The 22,900-nt window shown below is 48.9% G+C and overlaps 1 protein-coding gene across 1 annotated transcript; it reads left to right on the plus strand.

The window, feature by feature from the left end:
* Positions 1–4,473: 4,473 nt before the first annotated feature.
* On the plus strand, positions 4,474–22,610 carry psmb1 (proteasome 20S subunit beta 1). Its single transcript, XM_038815766.1, has 6 exons — positions 4,474–4,691; positions 13,373–13,480; positions 14,148–14,229; positions 15,929–16,058; positions 21,825–21,931; positions 22,182–22,610. The coding sequence occupies exons 1-6, from the start codon at positions 4,606–4,608 to the stop codon at positions 22,365–22,367; spliced, it is 699 nt and encodes a 232-aa protein (XP_038671694.1). The 5' UTR covers positions 4,474–4,605; the 3' UTR covers positions 22,368–22,610.
* The last annotated feature ends 290 nt before the right edge of the window (positions 22,611–22,900 follow it).

Here is a 22,900-nt window from a genome sequence, read left to right on the forward strand (position 1 = left end):
TTACTATAAGTATATGAAGATCTTCGGAGAGATGCTGTATTACAAGCAAATGAATAAATATTCTTGATAACAAATATATTCAATCCAAAGTGCAGAGCCAGCATTTCAAATCCCATAATACTCTTTATTTTGCCATAAAAAATGTTTATGTAATATCACTATCTAATTGTCAAATAGTTATAATACTTAGTGAAATGCCTGTAAGCATTGTAATGTCATTAATTTCTAGTAAAGTTGTTCATCTTAAATGACACACATTGTTTATGAACTTTGGTAATAAAATGAGTACTGGCTTTGATGTTTCCAGGTTTCTTTTGGGGATTTTTGCATAGAATTACACAGAATTCCCAAATTGGGAAAATCCTGTATATTTGGGCAATCCGTATTTTTGTTTAATCTCTGCATGATTCTAATCCCATGAGCCCATCCTGCTCCTATATCAGTTCACAAACGCAAAGTACTGTGAATCATGGAAATGTGAAATTAAAATGGCATCTGCAGAAAGGGAAAAACATATTGGATTTTATGGTAATGACAGGGACCAACCACCATGGTTAAAAGCGAAAAGGGAATCCACTTCAATAGACAACAAAACCAGAAACTGCATCTTGTCAGTGGCATCCAATTAATTACCTGCTGACCCGATCAAGGATTGCCACTCATTCTCCAAGAGCTGTCAGTGAATCAGAGAGCCAGCAGCTTCAACTGTGCCACAGGAGTGGTAAGAATTGCTGAGGCTCCACCATGAGAATCAGGGAGTATCACTGGCATTTGCCCTTAAAGTCTGGAAAGTGGGATCTGGGGGCCACAGGAGTCAACAAGTCCGGGCAAAGGTGAGGTGGCTACAGAGGCTGGGGACACATTTACCACATGGGTGACCATTGCTGCTGGGGTCCCATCCATGGACCAAAAAGTGCACAAATATGAATGTCCCACTTGGAGCCTGTCAGCAGGGAAACCCTGACGGTCTCGCCACCTGGTGGTGGGCCCCTAATGTGCTGATAAAATGCAAAGTGATGGTGGGGAATGCCCTTAATTGGCCACATTAAAACAGTGACTACACTTCAAAAGCAGTAAAGTGCTTTGAGATGTCCAGTGGTCCATGAAAAGCATCCTATCCAAATGTAAGCCTATTTCATTCTCAAATGAAGAGGCCCATAGCTGCTAGAGGAGGAATGTTACATAAGATTGAGATTGGCTGTGGCCTTTCATCATGGTGTCTCCTTCACTGGAACATTAAGACTCTGGCTCCAATGGCCCTCCAGCCTGTCACCAGGATGCTGCCACTAAGCACCATCTCCTACTACCTTCACACAATGGCTGTCTGCTTTCATGAAGTAGGATGCAGTGGTGGGATTTGAACCTGGGTCCCCAGAGCATTATTCAGGGTGTCTGCACTATTAGTCCAGTGTTAGCACCACTGAGCCATCGCCTGCCCACAACTGACGGAGGAGGCACCACAAATACTCTGATCCTCAATGATGGAGGAGCCTAGCACATAAGTACAACCATTTTCAGCCAGAAGTGCCAAATGGATGTTCAGTTTCTCCCTCTTCTTCACAGAAGCCAGCCTTCAGCCAATTAGATTCACTCCATGTTGTATCAAAAAATGGCTAAAGGCATTGGATACTGCAAAGCATATTGGCCCTGACAACATCCCAGCAACCCGATCGAAGACTGATGTACCGTCAATTACCACGAGACGAGAATGGTGGAACAATCGAGGCTTTATTGAACAAGATGTTGTGCCTCCTGTAGCTGGAACCAGAATGGCTGCAGCGCAGGAGAGCACACACTTTTATACACTGCCTGCTGGGCAGAGCCAGCAGGCAGGGATTTACCATTGTACCTTTAATATACGGGCAGTGCCGTAATACATACAATATACTACTAGTGGTGTTTACCACAAAGACTTGTGCTCAAGAACTAGAAGTGTCCCTAGCCAAGCTACTTGGCACATCATCAACAGTGGCATCTACCCTGTAATGTGGAAAATTGCCACCGTATGTTCGGTTCTCTGTAAACTGTTGATTGTAAAATTTCAGACACTTCGCCCAGTTTATTATCCAAACATTTTACCCAGGTGCCCTCATTTGTAAGATGAACAAAGTACAGACACAGGGGGCTGAATTCTCCGCCGGTGGGATGCTCCGTCTTGCCGGCAGCCCGGGGGTTTCCCGACGGCGTGGGGCTGCCCCACAATGGGAAACCCCATTGACCAGCCGGCAAAACGGAGCATCCCGCTGGCGGAGTGAAACAGAAATGTGGCGCGGCGGGTCGGAGAATCCAGCCCAGGTTCTCAATTCAATCCAAGTTAATTTTCAAACACAACAAAACAGTTAACCTCCCAAATTATCCCAACTATAATATGCCCAAGATTCTAATACTACAGATGCCGATGATGGTTCAAGTTGCGGGTCCAATCCTCTGAGTCTCAGTCATCTCAGGGCTCCAGTCTGCAAAGGTGGGTTCGAATGCCTCTTCCGCTGTCCTCTGGTCATCCATTGAGACTTCTCCGTTGCCTCCGTGTTGAGTCTTCGCTGGGGAGGATCTCTGGGTGTCTTGTTCTTATCCCCCTCTTTGCGTCCTTCCAGACGTTTCTCTGGTCCTCAGCAATTGAGGTTGCAACACCCAATGGAATTGCCAATTGCAACTCTGCAGCACACCAGGAACCTCCCGCCAGGGGACCAGCTGCAGGTGCATTATCTGCACATAACCTTATCCCATATAAGGTAACAGTAGGAAGTCTAGATGCCAGGAAGTCTGGCTTCATCTGGGCAATCCTCAACTATCGATCCATTTGAATGGACCCACTATCTTCCAATGTCTTGTTTACAGGGAAGGCCCAGACTTGCCCCGGCTGTCTGTCACTGTCCAGTGTATTTGAGTTTACCTGTTTGACTTCCCATTAAGCCTGTTTGTGGTTCTGACTGTGGTTTCAATTTAAAGTTTCCAATTCTGTTTTGGGCCTAAAATTCAGGCCCGAAAGAGAATTGGCAACTTTATATTAAAACCACAGTGCTGTCCACAGAAAGCAGAACAAATCCGACCTGACCAATTACCACCACGTCAGTCTACTCCAGCCCTAACAAAGCCTGATTTAAAGAGAATCGGGGAAAACTCTCCACTGGTCATAGCCAACATAAAGAATGATGGCTGTGGTTGTTTGAAGTCTAATTTCAATCCTGAGACATTGCTATGCCTTCAGCTATTTCAACAATTACCTTCCCTCCACCATAAGGTCTGTACTGGGGGTGACAGGACAGCTCGGTGGCGCAGTGGTTAGCATTTCTACCTCACGGCACTGAGGTCCCAGGTCCAATCCCAGTTCTGGGTCACTGTCCATGTGGAGGTAGCACATTCTCCCCGTGTTTGCATGGGTTTCGCCCCCACAACCCAAAAAATGTGCAGAGTAGGTGGATTGGCCACACTAAATTGCCCCTTAGTTGGAAAAAATAATTGGGTAATCTCAATTTAATTTAAAAAATAAGAATGGATTTTTAAAAAATTTGTTACACCACATGCGTTGTGTTCTTTGTATTGGCCGGGATTCTCCCCTACCCGGCGGGGCGGGGGATCCCCGGCGTACCGAGAACTACTGCGGCATCGGAATTCTCCGCACCTTTAGGGGCTAGGCCCACGCAAGAGTGGCTCCCGCTCTGCCGACTGGCGCCAACGGCCTTTGGCGTCCTGCTGACCGGCGTTGGGGCTGGCCGAAAGGCCTTCGCAGTTGGTGTGCGTCCGCGCATGCCCTGAAGCGTCAGCGGCCGCCGACATCACCACCGGTGCATGCGCGGTGGAGGGGGTCTCTTCGCCTCCACCATGGTGGAGGCCGTGTCGGAAGAAAAAGAGTGCCCCCACGGCACAGGCCCGCCCGCCGATTGGTGGGCCCCGATCGCGGGCCAGGCCACCGTGGGGGCACCCCCCGGGGTCCAATCGGCCCTCGCCCCCCCCCCCCCAGGACCCCGGGGCCCGCTCCCGCCGGCACCAGAGGTGGTTTAAACCACGTCGGCAGGAGAGGCCTGACAGCGGCGGGACTTCGGCTCATCGCGGGCCGGAGAATCGCCACGGGGCCCGCCGTTCAGCGCGGGGGGCCCGCCGTCCGGCGCTGCGTGATTCCCGCCCCCGCCGATTCCCTTCTACAATACTAAACTATGCTATCAGCTAAACTATCTGACCGTATAGTCTAGTTCCCTTCCACTCTCTCCCAGAAAACCAGGAAGCATGTGATTTTTACATGGTTGCTCTGTTGAACCATCCAGTGACTAGAGTAGTAGCATTACATTAACCCTTTATGTTCCTTACAATATCCACATATTGTAACAACATGTTCACCAGGAAAGCTAAGTCCCATCATATCCTCTTTTGGATTTTGCGTGGGAAGGGGGAGTGACCAATGTCAGATTGGCCCTCCTGTGAGGACATGCTTGCAGGGCTGCTGCAACCACCTGAGTCCCAGCTGTCGGGAAGGGCAGAGCTGCGCACGCGCCCGCCGGGGGAAGGCAGACGCGGTGGCGCCGGCTTCGCGCTGGGGGAGGGTTTTGGCTGTGACACAGCGGCTGCCATCTTGGCGGTGAGACAGCAGGCCGGCAGCGGAGGAAGGAAATGCCGCATTGGGACGGGGACACGATGGAATACCAGCACTCTGGGCCGGCGCAGCACCGCTTCTCCCCTTACACCTTCAACGGAGGGTGAGTGTGAGGCCGCCAAAAATACAGAACGCTCGGACAGGGGAAGCTAGGCCCCAGGCTTCTATCAGAGGGTCGATGCTGACCCGGCGCAATGGCCCGCTACTGCCCTGTAGGAATCAATGTAGAGGGTGGAGGAGGGCTATCCCTCTGGAGGATAGGGTGGAGGAGGAACATCCCTCTGGAGGAGAGGGGGAGGAGGGACATCCTCTGGAGGAGAGGGGGAGGAGGGACATCCTCTGGAGGAGAGGGGGAGGAGGGACATCCTCTGGAGGAGAGGGGGAGGAGGGAAATCCCTCTGGAGGAGGGATATCCCTCTGGAGGAGGGATATCCCTCTGGAGGAGAGGGTGGTGGAGGAGGAGAAGGGGCATCACTCTGGAGGGGAGGGTGGAGGAGGAGAAGGGGTGTCACTCTGGAGGAGGGACATCCCTCTGGAGGAGGAGGGACATCCCTCTGGAGGAGGAGGGACATCCCTCTGGAGGAGGAGGGACATCCCTCTGGAGGAGGAGGGGGAGGAGGGACATCCCTCTGGAGGAGGGGGAGGAGGGACATCCCTCTGGAGGAGGGGGAGGAGGGACATCCCTCTGGAGGAGGGGGAGGAGGGACATCCCTCTGGAGGGGAGGGTGGAGGAGGAGGGACATCCCTCTGGAGGGGAGGGTGGAGGAGGAGGGACATCCCTCTGGAGGGGAGGGTGGAGGAGAAGGGGCATCACTCTGGAGGGGAGGGTGGAGGAGGAGAAGGGGCATCACTCTGGAGGGGAGGGTGGAGGAGGAGAAGGGGCATCACTCTGGAGGGGATGGTGGAGGAGGAGAAGGGGCATCACTCTGGAGGGGAGGGTGGAGGAGGAGAAGGGGTGTCACTCTGGAGGAGGGACATCCCTCTGGAGGAGGAGGGACATCCCTCTGGAGGAGGAGGGACATCCCTCTGGAGGAGGAGGGACATCCCTCTGGAGGAGGAGGGGGAGGAGGGACATCCCTCTGGAGGAGGGGGAGGAGGGACATCCCTCTGGAGGAGGGGGAGGAGGGACATCCCTCTGGAGGAGGGGGAGGAGGGACATCCCTCTGGAGGAGGGGGAGGAGGGACATCCCTCTGGAGGAGGGGGAGGAGGGACATCCCTCTGGAGGGGAGGGTGGAGGAGGAGGGACATCCCTCTGGAGGGGAGGGTGGAGGAGGAGGGACATCCCTCTGGAGGGGAGGGTGGAGGAGAAGGGGCATCACTCTGGAGGGGAGGGTGGAGGAGGAGAAGGGGCATCACTCTGGAGGGGATGGTGGAGGAGGAGAAGGGGCATCACTCTGGAGGGGATGGTGGAGGAGGAGAAGGGGCATCACTCTGGAAGGGATGGTGGAGGAGGAGAAGGGGCATCACTCTGGAAGGGAGGGTGGAGGAGGAGAAGGGGCATCACTGGAGGAGAGGGTGGAGGAGAAGAGGCATCACTCTGGAGGAGAGGGTGGAGGAGGAGAAGGGACATCACTCTGGAGGAGAGGGTGGAGGAGAAGGGACATCTCTCTGGAGGAGAGGGTGGAGGAGGAGGTATATCCCTCTGGAGGAGAGGATGGAGGAGGGACATCCCTCTGGAGGAGAGGTGCAGGAGGGATATCACTGGAGGAGCAGGAGGGACATCCCCCTGGAGGAGAGGAGGAGGGATATCCCTCTGGAGGAGGAGGAGGAGGGATATCCGTCTGGAGGAGAGGGTGGAGGAGGAGGAGAGACATCCCTCTGGAGGAGAGGGTGGAGGTGGAGGAGGGACATCCCTCTGGGAGAGAGGGTGGAGGTGGAGGAGGGACATCCCTCTGGGGGAGAGGGTGGAGGAGGGACATCCCTCGGAGAGAGGGTGAAAGGACATCCCTCTGGAGGAGAGGGTGGAGGAGGGACATCTCTCTGGAGGAGGAGGGATATCCCTCTACAAGAGAGGGTGGAGGAGGAGGGACATCCCTCTGGAGCAGATGGTGGAGGGACATCCCTGTGGAGGAGGAGGAGGAGGGTCATCCCTCTGGAGGAGATGGTGGAGAGACATCCCTCTGGAGGAGGAGGGACCCCTCTGGAGGAGAGTGTGGAGGAGGAACATCCCTCTGAGGAGAGGGTGGAGGAGGGACATCCCTTGGAGGAGAGGGTGGAGGAGGAGGGATATCCCTCTGGAGGAGAGGTGGAGGGACATCCATCTGGGGATAGGGTGGAGGAGGGATATCCCTCTGGAGGACAGGGTGGAGGAGGGATATCCCTCTGCAGGATAGGGTGGAGGGATATCCCTCTGGAGGAGAGGGTGGAGGAGGAGGAAGGATATCTCCTGGAGGAGAGGGGGAGGAGGGACATCCCTCTGGAGCGGAGGGTGGAGGGGGAGATGGGACATCCCTGTGGAGGAGGGGGAGGAGGGACATCCCTCTGGAGGGGAGGGTGGAGGAGGAGGGAAGGATATCCTCTGGAGGAGATGGTGGAGAAGGCATATCCCTCTGGAGGAGAGGTTGGAGGAGGAGGGACATCCCTCTGGAGGAGAGGAGCAGGAGGGATATCCGTCTGGAGGAGAGGGTGGAGGAGGGACATCCCTCTGGAGGAGAGGGTGGAGGAGGGACATCCCTCTGGGGGAGAGGGTGGAGGTGGAGGAGGGACATCCCTCTGGGAGAGAGGGTGGAGGAGGGACATCCCTCTGGAGGAGAGGATGGAGGAGGAGGAGGGACATCCCTCTGGAGATGAGGGTGGAGGAGGGACATCCCTCTGGATGAAGAGGGATATCCCTCTGGAAGACAGGGTGGAGGAGTAGGGTCATCCCTCTGGAGGAAATGGTGGAGGGACATCTCTCTGGAGGAGAGGGTGGAGGAGGAGGTACATTCTTCTGGAGGAGGTATATCCCTCTGGAGGAGGTATATCCCTCTGGAGGAGAGGAGGAGGAGGGATATCACTGGAGCAGCAGGAGGGATATCCCCTGGAGGAGAGGAGGAGGGACATCCCTCTGGAGGAAGAGGGTGGAGGAGGGACATCCCTCTGGAGGAAGAGGGTGGAGGAGGGACATCCCTCTGGAGGAAGAGGGTGGAGGAGGGACATCCCTCTGGAGGAAGAGGGTGGAGGAGGGACATCCCTCTGGAGGAAGAGGGTGGAGGAGGGACATCCCTCTGGAGGAAGAGGGTGGAGGAGGGACATCCCTCTGGAGGAAGAGGGTGGAGGAGGAGGTACATCCTTCTGGAGGAGGTATATCCCTCTGGAGGAGGTATATCCCTCTGGAGGAGAGGAGGAGGAGGGATGTCCCTCTGGAGGAGGAGGGATATCACTGGAGCAGCAGGAGGGATATCCCCTCTGGAGGAGAGGAGTGAGGAGGGACATCCCTCTGGAGGAAGAGGGTGGAGGAGGGACATCCCTCTGGAGGAAGAGGGTGGAGGAGGGACATCCCTCTGGAGGAAGAGGGTGGAGGAGGGACATCCCTCTGGAGGAAGAGGGTGGAGGAGGGACATCCCTCTGGAGGAAGAGGGTGGAGGAGGGACATCCCTCTGGAGGAAGAGGGTGGAGGAGGGACATCCCTCTGGAGGAAGAGGGTGGAGGAGGGACATCCCTCTGGAGGAAGAGGGTGGAGGAGGGACATCCCTCTGGAGGAAGAGGGTGGAGGAGGGACATCCCTCTGGAGGAAGAGGGTGGAGGAGGGACATCCCTCTGGAGGAAGAGGGTGGAGGAGGGACATCCCTCTGGAGGAAGAGGGTGGAGGAGGGACATCCCTCTGGAGGAAGAGGGTGGAGGAGGGACATCCCTCTGGAGGAAGAGGGTGGAGGAGGGGGGATATTCCTCTGGAGGAGGAGGAGGGATATCCCTCTGGAGGAGAGGTGGAGAGACATCCCTCTGGAAAAGGGGTATAATCAGGGTGATGATGGAAGGGTGCTAGTGAAGAAACAGGCCCTGGGGTGGATGGAGAAAAGCTGTTTCTAATGTAGGTCTTGATTGCGGTGAAAAGGACTCCCTCCATGTCTGATTTGACAAAACATCCACAGATTCTCGGCTCGGAGTGTACGACCGTGATGAGCACTATGGTCCTGGAGTTTAATAGGGTTTATCAGTGCCTGATGCCCAACTTTCAGTTTCACTTATTGAGAAAGGATATTTCTCACAGTGAACCACTTTTAAACACAAATTAAACGAAAATCGCTTACTGCCACAGGTAGGCTTCAAATGAAGTTACTGTGAAAAGTCCCTAGTCGCTACATTCCGCCGCTTGTTCGGGGAGGCCGGTACGGGAATCGAACCCCCGCTACTGGCCTGCATTGGTCTGCTTTAAAAGCCATTTATTTAGCCCTGTGCTAAACCAGCCCCAATGGTTTCTCAAATCTTTTCCTGCAGTTTGCAATGTACGTATGTGGAACATGAAGTTTATTAGTCTGCTAACAGTGGTTTTTGGTTCTGGTGTGGAGGTGTTTTCATTATGAACTAAGTAAATAAAATAAACACTGGATTCCCTGGTGGTTCTGTTCTGGGATTTGCTGCACACTGAGTTTTGTGCTAACAGATGTACTGTACTCTAGATGAGGAACTTTGCAACAGGATTTTGCCATTAAGCCATTTGGTTACTTTAGCCGAACATGAAGAGACAGGAATTTCATTCTTTAGATTATAATGGATTTGAATAGCAGACGCTATGTATAATGAGTGACTCATTCCAAACATCCATTTCGTTTCATCACCTGCGAAAAATCCAACTTTATTTTTGTGAATTCATTTACGGGATATGGGCATCGCTGGTTAGGCCAGCATTTCTTGCTGATCCTTAGTTGTCTTCAGAAGGTGGTGGTGAGCCACATTCTTGAATTTCTGCAGCCCCTGAGATGAAGGTATACCCACTGTGTTGTTAGGGAGTGTTCTGGGATTTTAACCCAACGACAGTGAAGGAACAGCGATATATTTCCAAGTTGGGTTATGAGTGACTTGGATTGAAATCACCAGGTGGTGGGGTTCCCAGGTATCTGCTGCTCTTGTCCTTCTAGTGGTTGTGGGTTTGGAAGATGCTGCCTAAGGAGCCGTGGCGAGTTCCTGCAGTGCATCTTGTAGATGGTACACACGGCTGTCGCTGTTCGTCGGTGGTGGAGGGATTGAATGTTTGTGGAAGGGGGAGCAATCAAGTGGCTTCTTTGTCCTGGATGGTGTTGAGCTTCTTGAGTGTTGTTGGAGCTGCACTCATCCAGGCAAGTGGAGAGTATTCCATCACACTCCTGACTTGTGCCTCGTAGATGGTGGACAGGTTTTGGGGGGTCAGGAGGTGAGTTACCTGCCGCAGGATTCCCAGCCGTTGACCTGTTCTGGTAGCCGCAGTAGTTATAAGGCTGGACCACTTCAGATGGATAAAAAATAAAAGTCGGCGGATGGAATATATTAGAAGAAACTGGAATGAAGATTAAAGTGTATGGTGTCACACTGGAATAAGTAGAATACGTTAGCCTATTTAGGACAAATGATAACTGAAGATGGTTGATGTGATGCCAGAGTCAGGAGAAGGATAGAGATGGGCGGAAGTAATTTTGTGAAACTGGATGTGTTTACAGCGGGAGAACTCAAGCTTCTATTAATGAAAAATACTCATAAGATGCTGCATTCCATCCACTTTTCTGTCTGCCTCAGAAACATGAACAATAAATAAAGATCTGTGGAAGAAAATAAGGCCATCGTGGATGCAAAGATGGATGCTTAAAATTCCAAATACAGACCAGAAGACCAACGAAGAGGCGCTTGAAATTGCACAATGTACTCTAAAAAGTGACATCCAGTGGTGAAAATGTCAGTACTTAGGCTATTTGATCAGAGGTGAAAAGTTGTGGCGCTCTCTTCCAGGGGGCAAAATGGAGAGCAGCAGAAAGAGGGGTCAACCGTGGTGTAGTTGGATGATGGATGTCAGAGTGGTTGTGGACGAGCTACAGTGGTTATGTGAGGAAGGCGCAACACAGATGAGGGGGTCATACCATGTGAACAGATCGCCTGGTAGGAGTAGCTGCAAGCAGAGTTGAGGCAGACCTTTATGTTTGTGGATATTAGAGTTTTTAGTTTCCTGGAGGGATTAGATCAAATGAGTTTTTCATATCGGTTTTGTACTGACCAGTTCCATTATCGGCAGTTTGGTCAGCACGGTAGCTTGGTGGTTAGCACAGTTGCTTCACAGCTCAAGGTCCCAGGTTCGATTCCCAGCTGGGTCACTGTCTGTGCAGAGTCTGCAAGTTCTCCCCATGTCTGCGTGGGTTTCTTCCGGGTGCCTCCCACAGTCCAAAGATGTCAGGTTAAGTGGATTGGCCATGCTAAATTACCCTTGGTGTCCAAAAAGGTTAATTGGGGTTACTGGGTTAATGGGATGGGGGGAGGCGGTGTGTGCTTGAGTGGGGTGCTCTTTCCGAGGGCTGGTGCAGACTCGATGGGCCGAATGGCCTCCTGCACTGTAAATTCTATGAAATTATTCAATTCTGTTCATTGATTACTTGCACATTGATATTTGAACAAGGGTAACATTTCAAAATTTGTCAACAATACCGAACTTGGAGATGTGGCAAACCGTGAGGCTGATACTTGACTGTAACAGGACATAGGCAAGCAGAATGGATGGACAGAATTTAATAAAGAGAAGTATAAGACAATACATTTTTGTAGAGGGCGAGGTAGAGGCAATATAGACAATGTTCTAAAAAGCGTGCAGGGACAGAGACATTTCGGGGTCAATGTGCATAGCTCTTTGAAGGCGGCAGGACATATTGAGAGATTGGTTAGCAATGCATTGGGGATCCTGGGCTTCTTAAATGGAGGTACTGAGGACAGCAGCAGGGAAGTTATGCTGACCCTTTATAAAGCTCTGGGTTAGGCCACAGCTAGAATACTGGGTCCAGTCCTGATGGCCACATTGGGTTAGGCCACAGCTAGAATACTGGGTCCAGTCCTGATGACCACGCTGGGTTAGGCCATAGCTAAAATACTGGGTCCAGTCCTGATGACCATGTTGGGTTAGGCCACAGCTAAAATACTGGGTCCAGTCCTGATGACCACTCTGGGTTAGGCCACAGCTAGAATACTGGGTCCAGTCCTGATGACCACGCTGGGTTAGGCCATAGCTAAAATACTGGGTCTAGTCCTGATGACCACGCTGGGTTAGGCCACAGCTAAAATACTGGGTCCAGTCCTGATGACCACGCTGGGTTAGGCCACAGCTAGAATACTGGGTCCAGTCCTAATGACCACGCTGGGTATGGCCACAGCTAGAGTACTGGGTCCAGTCCTGATGGCCACGCTTTGGGAAGGATGTGAGGGTCCTTGAGTGGGTGCAGAGGACATTTACCAGAATGGTTCCAAGGATGAGGAATTTTTGCTACATGGTTCGATTGGAGAAGCTGGGAAGTTAAAATATGGAAGACAAAGAAAATCTGTTCCTATTCAGAGGGTTATGTACAGACTTTGGGTTTTAGGAAGGGGGGGGGGTTGTAAACTACATTTACAGATTAAAAGCCGCAGAGTTAACAAATCTGTTTGGTCTTATAGAACATAGAACGATACAGCGCAGTACAGGCCCTTCGGCCCACGATGTTGCACCGACATGGGAAGTCAAAAACTAAAGGCCATCTAACCTACATTATGCCATTATCATCCATATGCTTATCCAATAAACTTTTAAATGCCCTCAATGTTGGCGAGTTCACTACTGTTGCAGGTAGGGCATTCCACGGTCTCACCACTCTGCGTAAAAAACCTACCTCTGACGTCTGTCCTATATCTATTACCCCTCAATTTAAGGCTATGTCCCCTCGTGCTAGCCACCTCCATCCGCGGGAGAAGGCTCTCACTGTCCACCCTATCTAACCCTCTGATCATTTTGTATGCCTCTATTAAGTCACCTCTTAACCTTCTTCTCTCTAACGAAAACAACCTCAAGTCCATCAGCCTTTCCTCATAAGATTTTCCCTCCATACCAGGCAACATCCTGGTAAATCTCCTCTGCACCCGTTCCAAAGCTTCCACGTCCTTCCTGTAATGAGGCGACCAGAACTGTACGCAATACTCCAAATGTGGCGGTAACAAGGACAACAATGGGACGGCGCCATCTGTAATACACAGATTTCTGGAAGCAACACTTCAATATGACCGGGATCAGAGTCGATACATGGGAAATCCTTGCTGCTGATCAGAGAGCCTGAAGAAGAGCAGTTAGGAAGGGTATGGAAAAATCAGTGGACAAAATAAATGACCAGATGTTTGGGGGGGGGGGGGGGGAATGGATCAATCTTGGACCAGCACTCTCAAGGAGTGTCATTTGGAATGTGTATAGTCCATCGTCCCTCGAGGTGGCCAGATGCCGACTGCTACCTTCCCTTAAAGACTAAACAATGAGCAATTTGTCAACCTCTTTAAACAATCAAAGAATCAACTTTCACCCATTTTATTGGGAACAGTTGATCCCGGTCTTTGAAAATCAAGAGATAAGGTTGAAAGAAGTGTGGACCTAGGCAACAGAAATGCTGCGACACAGTCAGTAAAGTGATAATAGTTTTTTTTTGCTGAGGTGGACAGCATGGAGTTCCTGTAGGGTATCTAGGAACCATTCTGTTTGAATAATTTTCAGTAAATTGTAACATAATCTACCTTAAACTTCAAAATAAATGTCCTCCTTTTTGGGAGTTTTTGTGTGTTTGGAATGGTTTTCTAATGCTTTGATTTCATTCTTTTCCCTGTATTAATTACTGAAGAACTGTGCTGGCTTTAGCTGGTGAAGACTTTTCCATTGTTGCTTCAGATACACGACTGAGTGAGGGCTACTCCATTCACAGCCGGGACGCACCAAAATGCTACAAGCTGTAAGTCCATGAAACATTTTGTTCTGAACAGCATTTTGTAGTTGATGCAATCCCATGAGTCTGATCCCTTTCTTGGATCGGTAGCTTTACTTGGAGCACCTCTGAAACTGAGAAGATATCTGCCAGACTTTCCAAACCTGTTCATCACTCTGTGAGAGGATTAGAATTGATTGTATATGAAGCAGAACATCCCGAGGACCCTTTACCACTTTGTAGGTTTATTTCTGCTGGCTTTAGGTAAATTTCAGGAAAACAGGACAATCTTTTGGGGTGGTAAAATTCACAGTGTGAGTTGTGTTTGTTTCTCTTGATCAGACCACTCCAACAAATTATCCAATTGTCTATGTTCCATGTGTGTTTAATGACTTAAGCTTTACTTCCCCCCCCCCCCAAAAAGAGATAAACCCAACACCCGATGGCTTTCAAGTTCGCCATACACTAGTCAATGGTTGTGGGTCCAAATCCCACTCCAAGGCTTGAGCCCAAAAGTCAACGCTGACACTGTAGTCCAGTACGAGGCGCTGTTTCTCAGAGATGAAGCGTTAATCCAGGGTTTGTCTGCCACCTTGGTGGACATGGATTATGTTCCTCATTGTTTGTTTGGTGAATTAAATTAGCATGTTCTAACAAACCGGATTTCAACCTTCCTGTTTTGATGTTCTTTTAGGACAAACCAAACAGTGATTGGATGCACTGGATTCCATGGAGACTGTCTTACATTAACAAAAATTATTGATGCAAGATTAAAGGTATTTGTAAAATGCAGCAAATGATATTCTATTGAAATTGGGTTTTGAAAGTACAGTGAGTGGCATTAATTGGTGAATATTTATTTGTGTCCACCAGCGTGTGAGGTAAGAAATCTGAACAATGGGGCATCTCCCGTTTTAGCCATTCTGTGGCAGCTTCAAGCACACCTTGATCAGGTCTAGTATGGCCTGTTGCAGAGTCAGGCTCCCTCTGCTCTGTCCTAACATTGTACCTTTGTTTAAAGCTCTGAAGAGTAATTCCTTGTGGAAAAACTGTGCTCCTTCAGGAAACAAAGAATAGGCTAAACGGGCCTTTTTCCAAATGGCAGGCAGTGACTCATGGGGTACTGCATTGATCGGTGCGGGGACCCCAGTTATTCACAATGTGTATTAATGATTTAGATGAGGGAACTAAACGTAGCATCCCCAAATCTGCAGGTGGCACAGAGCTGGGTGGGAAGGTGAGCTGTGAGGAGGATGCAGAGGTGTTCCAGTGTGATTTGGACAATTTGAGTGAGTGGGCTAATGCAGCATAATGTAGATGAATGTGAGGTTACCCACTTTGGTTGCAAAAACAGGAAGGCAGATTATTATCTGAATGATTCTAAATTGAGAGAGGGGAATGGGCAACAAGACCTGGGTATGCTCATACTTCAGTCACTGAAGGTAAGCCTGCAGGTACAGCAGGCGATAAAAGAAGGCAAATGATATGTTGACCTTCATTGCGAGAGGATTCGAGTACAGGAGCAGGGATGTCTTGCTACAATTATACAGGGCCTTGGTGAGGCCACACCTGGAATATTGTGTGCAGTTGTGGTCTCCTTATCTGAGGAAGGTTCTTTTTTCTCATGAGGGAGTGCAGCAAAGGTTTACCAGACTGATCCTGGGATGGCGGGACTGACATATGAGGAGAGAGATTGAGTCGGTTAGGATTATATTCACTGGAGTTCAGAACCAGGGGGCACAGTCTGAGGATGCGGGGTAAACCATTTAGGACTGAAAAGAGAAATTCCTTCAGCTTGAGAGTGGTGAGCCTGTGGAATTCGCTACCACAGAAAGCAGCTGAGGAATTAGATACAGCACCTGGGAAAAAGGGATCAAAGGATTTTGGGGGAAGCAGGAACCGGTTACGGAGTTGGATGACCAGTCATGATCATAACGAATGGTGGAGCAAGCTCGTAGGGCCGAATGGCCTACTCCTACTCTCTCTGTTTCTGTAATGTCACTGGATTAGTACCAAAGAGACTCCGGCTAATGCCCTGCTGACATGGTTTCAAATCCCACCACAGCAGCAGGTGGAATTTAAATTCAGTTAATAAATCTGGAATGTAAAGCTTGTTTCAGTAATGCTGACTATGACAACTATCGTAGATTGTCGTTAAAAACCCATCAGGTTCATTAATCTCCTTTTATCGAATGAAATCTGCCGTTCTTACCTGGCCTGGGATACATGTGACTTTAAACCCGCAACAATGTGGTTTGACACTTAACTGCCCTCTGAAATGGTCCAGCAAGCCGACTAGTTCAAGGGTAATTAAGGGTGGGCAGCAAATGCTGGCCTTGCCAGCGACACCTACATCCATGGAAGAATTTTTTAAAATATTGTCTAAAACAACAGGTCTGTTTACTCTGATTTTGAAGCTGCAAAGTTTTTTTTTTAATGACGGTTTTGATGCTACAATAATTTGATGTATTTCAGATGTACAAACATTCAAACAATAAGACAATGACAAGTGGGGCAATAGCAGCAATGCTTTCTACAATTCTGTACTCTCGACGCTTTTTCCCTTATTATGTCTACAACATCATTGGTGGCCTTGATGAGGAAGGTGAGATTGAATATTTAACAATTACTTCTCGTTTTTTTTTCTTATCTTACAAGAATTTCCTCAGCGCTGATTTATTAGTTACGATGCCTGGGAACGATAGGTCTTGAGTTGCTGCGTATGTGTTCCTTCCCTGCATGTTCATAAGCCATGGGGTACGGGCCTCTGGCACGGAGTCTGTCCCTGTTGCTCAGAAGGGAAGGGGGGAAAGGAGTAGAACATTAGTAATTGGGGACTCAATAGTCAGGGGCACAGATAGGAGATTTTGTGGGAGTGAGAGAGACTCACGTTTGGTATGTTGCCTCCCAGGTGCAAGGGTAAGTGATGTCTCGGATCGTGTTTTCCGGGTCCTTAAGGGGGAGGGGGAGCAGCCCCAAGTCGTTGTCCACATTGGCACTAACGACATAGGTAGGAATGGGGACAAGGATGTCAGGCAGACCTTTAGGGAGCTAGGATGGAAGCTCAGAGCGAGAACAAACAGAGTTGTTATCTCTGGGTTGTTGCCCGTGCCACGTGATAGTGAGATGAGGAATAGGGAGAGAGAGCAATTGAACACGTGGCTACAGGGATGGTGCAGGCGGGAGGGATTCAGATTTCTGGATAACTGGGGCTCTTTCTGGGGAAGGTGGGACCTCTATAGACAGGATGGTCTACATCTGAACCTGAGGGGCACCAATATTCTGGGGGGGAGATTTGTTAGTGCTCTTTGGGGGGGTTTAAACTAATTCAGCAGGTGCATGGGAACCTGGATTGTAGTTTTGGGGTACGGGAGATTGAGAGTATAGAGGTCAGGAGCACAGATTTGACTTCGCAGGAGGGTGCCAGTGTTCAGGTAGGTGGTTTGAAGTGTGTCTACTTCAATGCCAGGAGTATACGAAATAAGGTAGGGGAACTGGCAGCATGGGTTGGTACCTGGGACTTCGACGTTGTGGCCATTTCAGAGACATGGATAGAGCAGGGACAGGAATGGTTGTTGCAGGTTCCGGGGTTTAGGTGTTTTAGTAAGCTCAGAGAAGGGGGCAAAAGAGGGGGAGGTGTGGCGCTGCTAGTCAAGGACAGTATTACGGTGGCGGAAAGGATGCTAGATGGGGACTCTTCTTCTGAGGTAGTATGGGCTGAGGTTAGAAACAGGAAAGGAGAGGTCACCCTGTTGGGAGTTTTCTATAGGCCACCTAATAGTTCTAGGGATGTAGAGGAAAGGATGGCGAAGATGATTCTGGAAAAGAGCAAAAGTAACAGGGTAGTTGTTATGGGAGACTTTAACTTTCCAAATATTGACTGGAAAAGATATAGTTCGAGTACATTAGATGGGTCGTTCTTTGTACAATGTGTGCAGGAGGGTTTCCTGACACAATATGTTGACAGGCCAACAAGAGGCGAGGCCACATTGGATTTGGTTTTGGGTAATGAACCAGGCCAGGTGTTAGATCTGGAGGTAGGTGAGCACTTTGGAAACAGTGACCACAATTCGGTGACCTTTACGTTAGTGATGGAAAGGGATAAGTATACCCCGCTAACTCGGGGAACTGGGGGAAGGGCAATTATGATGCCATTAGACATGACTTAGGATGTGTTGGTTGGAGAAGTAGGCTGCAAGGGTTGGGCACACTGGATATGTGGAGCTTGTTCAAGGAACAGCTATTGCATGTTCTTGATAAGTACGTACCAGTCAGGCAGGGAGGAAGGGGTCGAGCGAGGGAACCGTGGTTTACCAAAGAAGTGGAATCTCTTGTTAAGAGGAAGAAGGAGGCCTATGTGAAGATGAGGCATGAAGTTTCAGTTGGGGCGCTTGATAGTTACAAGGAAGCGAGGCAGGATCTAAAGAGAGAGCTGAGACGAGCAAGGAGGGGACATGAGAAGTCTTTGGCAGGTAGGATCAAGGAAAACCCAAAAGCTTTCTATAGGTATGTCAGGAATAAAAGAATGACTAGGGTAAGAGTAGGGCCAGTCAAGGACACTGGTGGGAAGTTGTGTGTGGAGGCTGAGGAGATAAGCGAGATACTAAATGAATACTTTTCGTCAGTATTCACTCAAGAAAAAGATAATATTGTGGAGGAGAATGCTGAGACCCAGGCTATTAGAATAGATCATGATGTGGAGATGCCGGCGTTGGACTGGGGTGAGCACAGTAAGAAGTCTTACAACACCAGGTTAAAGTCCAACAGGTTTGTTTCAAACACGAGCTTTCGGAGCACGGCTCCTTCTTCAGGTGAATCCATTCACCTGAAGAAGGAGCCGTGCTCCGAAAGCTCGTGTTTGAAACAAACCTGTTGGACTTTAACCTGGTGTTGTAAGACTTCTTACTATTAGAATAGATGGCATTGAGGTGCGTAGGGAAGAAGTGTTGGCAATTCTGGACAAGGTGAAAATAGATAAGTCCCCGGGGCCGGATGGGATTTATCCTAGGATTCTCTGGGAAGCCAGGGAAGAGATTGCTGAGCCTTTGGCTTTGATTTTTAGGTCATCATTGGCTACAGGAATAGTGCCAGAGGACTGGAGGATAGCAAATGTGGTCCCTTTGTTCAAGAAGGGGAGTAGAGATAACCCCGGTAACTATAGGCCGGTGAGCCTAACGTCTGTGGTGGGTAAAGTCTTGGAGAGGATTATAAAAGATACGATTTATAATCATCTAGATAGGAATAATATGATTAGGGACAGTCAGCATGGTTTTGTGAAGGGTAGGTCATGCCTCACAAACCTTATCGAGTTCTTTGAGAAGGTGACTGAACAGGTAGACGAGGGTAGAGCAGTTGATGTGGTGTATATGGATTTCAGTAAAGCGTTTGATACGGTTCCCCACGGTCGGCTATTGCAGAAAATACGGAGGCTGGGGATTGAGGGTGATTTAGAGATGTGGATCAGAAATTGGCTAGTTGAAAGAAGACAGAGAGTGGTAGTTGATGGGAAATGTTCAGAATGGAGTTCAGTTACGAGTGGCGTACCACAAGGATCTGTCCTGGGGCCGTTGCTGTTTGTCATTTTTATAAATGACCTAGAGGAGGGCGCAGAAGGATGGGTGAGTAAATTTGCAGACGACACTAAAGTCGGTGGAGTTGTAGACAGTGCGGAAGGATGTTGCAGGTTACAGAGGGACATAGATAAGCTGCAGAGCTGGGCTGAGAGGTGGCAAATGGAGTTTAATGTGGAGAAGTGTGAGGTGATTCACTTTGGAAAGAATAACAGGAATGCGGAATATTTGGCTAATGGTAAAATTCTTGGTAGTGTGGATGAGCAGAGGGATCTCGGTGTCCATGTACATAGATCCCTGAAAGTTGCCACCCAGGTTGATAGGGTTGTGAAGAAGGCCTATGGTGTGTTGGCCTTTATTGGTAGAGGGATTGAGTTCCGGAGCCATGAGGTCATGTTGCAGTTGTACAAAACTCTAGTACGGCCGCATTTGGAGTATTGCGTACAGTTCTGGTCGCCTCATTATAGGAAGGACGTGGAAGCTTTGGAACGGGTGCAGAGGAGATTTACCAGGATGTTGCCTGGTATGGAGGGAAAATCTTATGAGGAAAGGCTGATGGACTTGAGGTTGTTTTCGTTAGAGAGAAGAAGGTTAAGAGGTGACTTAATAGAGGCATACAAAATGATCAGAGGGTTAGATAGGGTGGACAGCGAGAGCCTTCTCCCGCGGATGGAGGTGGCTAGCACGAGGGGACATAGCCTTAAATTGAGGGGTAATAGATATAGGACAGAGGTCAGAGGTGGGTTTTTTACGCAAAGAGTGGTGAGGCCGTGGAATGCCCTACCTGCAACAGTAGTGAACTCGCCAACATTGAGGGCATTTAAAAATTTATTGGATAAGCATATGGATGATAAGGGCATAGTGTAGGTTAGATAGCCTTTAGTTTTTTTCCATGTTGATGCAACATCGAGGGCCGAAGGGCCTGTACTGCGCTGTATCGTTCTATGTTCTATGTTCCCAACAAAACATAGAACAGTACAGCACAGAACAGGCCCTTCGGCCCTCGATGTTGTGCTGAGCAGATCATCCTACTCAAACCCACGTATCCACCCTATACCCGTAACCCAACAACCCCCCCCCACCAACCTTACTTTTTATGAGAGTACAGTATTTGTAAGACATGTATTTTTAGGTTATTTACAAGAGTAGCATTGACAGAGACTTGCTAACAGATTGTCTATCCACCTGCTTTTCTGCTGAGACTTATGTTTTCATATAACACATCTCACGGGCTTGGTATGTTCCAAAAGCACTTTGACTTCTGCGGTTCCTGGGGTGGCGGGGTTGACGTAAGAGGAAAGGTTGATCGGTTAGGATTGCATTTGCTGGAGTTCAGAAGAATAAGCGGGGGGGTCTCCTAGAAACCTATAAATTTCTAGGCAGGGTGGATACAGGAAGGATCTTCCTGATGGAGGGCATTCAAGAACCAGGGGTCACAGTCTAAGGATATGGGGTAAACCATTAAGGACTGAAATGAGAAGAAATTTTTTCAGCCAAAGAGTGGTGAGCCTGTGGAATTCTCTCACCACAGAAAGCAGTTGAGACCAAAACATTGTATGTTTTGAAGAAGGATAGGACATAGCTCCTGTGGCTAATGGGATCAAAGGATATGGAAAAAAGCCAGAACAGATTACTGAGTTGGATGATTGTCCATGATAATGAACGACAGAGCAGGCTTGAATGGCCTACGCCTGCTCCTAGCTTCTATGCCTGCCCTGAATAACCCTTGACCCCCTTGTCAATCAAAAATCTGTCTAACTCAGCCGTGAATATATTCGAGGACTCGGCCTCTGCTGCTCTTTGTGGTAGAGAATTCCAGAGACTAATGACCCTTTAAGAGAAGGAATTTATCCTTCATACAAAGGTGGTGGATTCAAATCCCACTCTAGTAACTTCACATTTTGCAATGCAGTACTGACGTGCTTTTGGAGGTACTGTCTCAGGTAATATATTACAATAAGGCGCTGTCAGCTCCCCTCAAAGGGACGCCCATTGCTCCCTCAGTTTGAGCACAGTTTGATACACTGTGAATTTTAAAGCTGTTTGTGGGGCCCTTGCTGTGTGCCAATTAGCTGCTACATCTCCATATATTATAAATATGCTTCTCCTTCACCTGAAGAAGGAGCCGTGCTCCGAAAGCTCGTGTTTGAAACAAACCTGTTGGACTTTAACCTGGTGTTGTCAGACTTCTTACTGTCCATATATTACAACATGGTAGCACAGTGGTTAACACTGCTGCATCGCAGCGCCAGGAACTGTGTGGAGTTTACATGTTCTCCCCGTGTCTGCTGCGTTTCCTTAAGGTGCTCCGGTGAACTCCCACAGTCCAAAGATGTGCGGGGTTAGGTGGATTGGCCACGCTAATTTCCTCTTGATGTGTCCCAAGGTGGGCAGGTTAGGTGGGGTTATGGGGATGGGGCAGGGGAGTGGACCTGGGTAGGATGCTGTTTCAAAGGTCAGTGCAGATTCAAAGGGCTGAATGGCTTTCCTTCTGCATTGTAGGGTTCTATGGTTAACAATGAATACACTTTGAAAGCATTTCCTCTGCTTTGAGGTGGCTTGATGTGTTTTACAACGTACAAGTGCAAACTGTTTCTCTTACCGTTGCCTCACTATGGAATCAATAATGCAAACCTGTGAAAATAAGCTAGTGCTGGAGTTGAACTTTTCGTTTACAAGTGGATTTCTGACACCGTTCCAATACCAAAACCCGCCCGTCTCGCAAGACCTGGGAGAATAAAGTATGAATGCATTCATCCGTGACGCACATGTTGAATATGTTTTCTGGTTTTTAACTGCAGGGAAGGGTGCAGTGTACAGTTTTGACCCTGTAGGATCCTATCAGAGAGATGCCTACAAAGCTGGCGGTTCAGCCAGTGCCATGCTGCAGCCACTTCTCGACAACCAGGTAAGATCCTTTGACCCAAGAACACTCTTGGTAAAATCTCTAAAACAATTGGGATCTGGGTGTCTGAGCCACAGTCCTCCTCACGTCGTATTTTATTTGATGGGATCATGTCCCACTCATTTTTACCAGTCATCAATTAAAATAACTCAAACGTAAGACGCTTAAAATGGCTTATTTTTCTCTTTTAAATGATAGCTTTATTGTTACCACTTAATTGTCGGCTAATTGTGGTGAATATTTTTTATGCTAGATTGGATTCAAGAACATGGAGAATGTGGAACATCTCCCTCTTACGCTGGAGAAAGCCATGCAGCTGGTCAAAGATGTTTTTATCTCTGCAGCCGAGAGAGATGTTTATACCGGTGACTCTCTGAAGATTTGCATCATTACAAAAGATGGAATCCGAGAGGAATCACTGTCTCTCCGGAAAGATTAAGACCAAATGCCCTTTCTGTTCAGAACAACCTTGTTGTTAATTTGAAGCAGTAACTTTCCTTTTACACCAGTAATGTACCAGCGCTGGCAAATCCTTTTTTGTATGTTTCATTGTAATATACTGAGAAATACATTTTGACGCCGGTAAATTAGATGTTTAATTTTTGCACTTCAAAGCTGTACTTGTGAAGTCCTATTGTAACAATGCCCCACATTTGAATATGGAATAAATAGACTGTCTGTGTTTTGTTGAAAGTTTCACTTTTTTTTAAACTAAACTTCCTCCTGTGCTCTTCTCTCGGCATTTCTTCCTTACTGAGGTATGGACCTCTCTGGGAACCGGTTAATCTCTTTTAACTTCCAAGATCAAATGGAGGCTTTAGAAGAAACTTCTTTATCCAGAACAATTGTGATAATGTGGAACTTGCTTCCATAGAGAAGATTATAGATGCATTTAAGGAAAAGTTGGATAATTTGAGGTGGGGGGGGGGGGGGGCGGTGGAGGACTAGGTTAGGCTGATAGTTGGAGAGGAA

Source organism: Scyliorhinus canicula, chromosome 1 (genome assembly GCF_902713615.1).
Source record: "Scyliorhinus canicula chromosome 1, sScyCan1.1, whole genome shotgun sequence".
NCBI lineage: Eukaryota > Metazoa > Chordata > Chondrichthyes > Carcharhiniformes > Scyliorhinidae > Scyliorhinus > Scyliorhinus canicula.

Bases quoted from the DNA above. Each gene is read 5' to 3' on its own strand.
- psmb1 (XM_038815766.1), top strand. From the start codon at position 4,606: ATGCCGCATTGGGACGGGGACACGATGGAATACCAGCACTCTGGGCCG. The intron at 13,481-14,147 runs GTAAGTCCATGA...ATGTTCTTTTAG, and splicing joins GCACCAAAATGCTACAAGCT to GACAAACCAAACAGTGATTG. The intron at 21,932-22,181 runs GTAAGATCCTTT...TTTTTATGCTAG, and splicing joins AGCCACTTCTCGACAACCAG to ATTGGATTCAAGAACATGGA.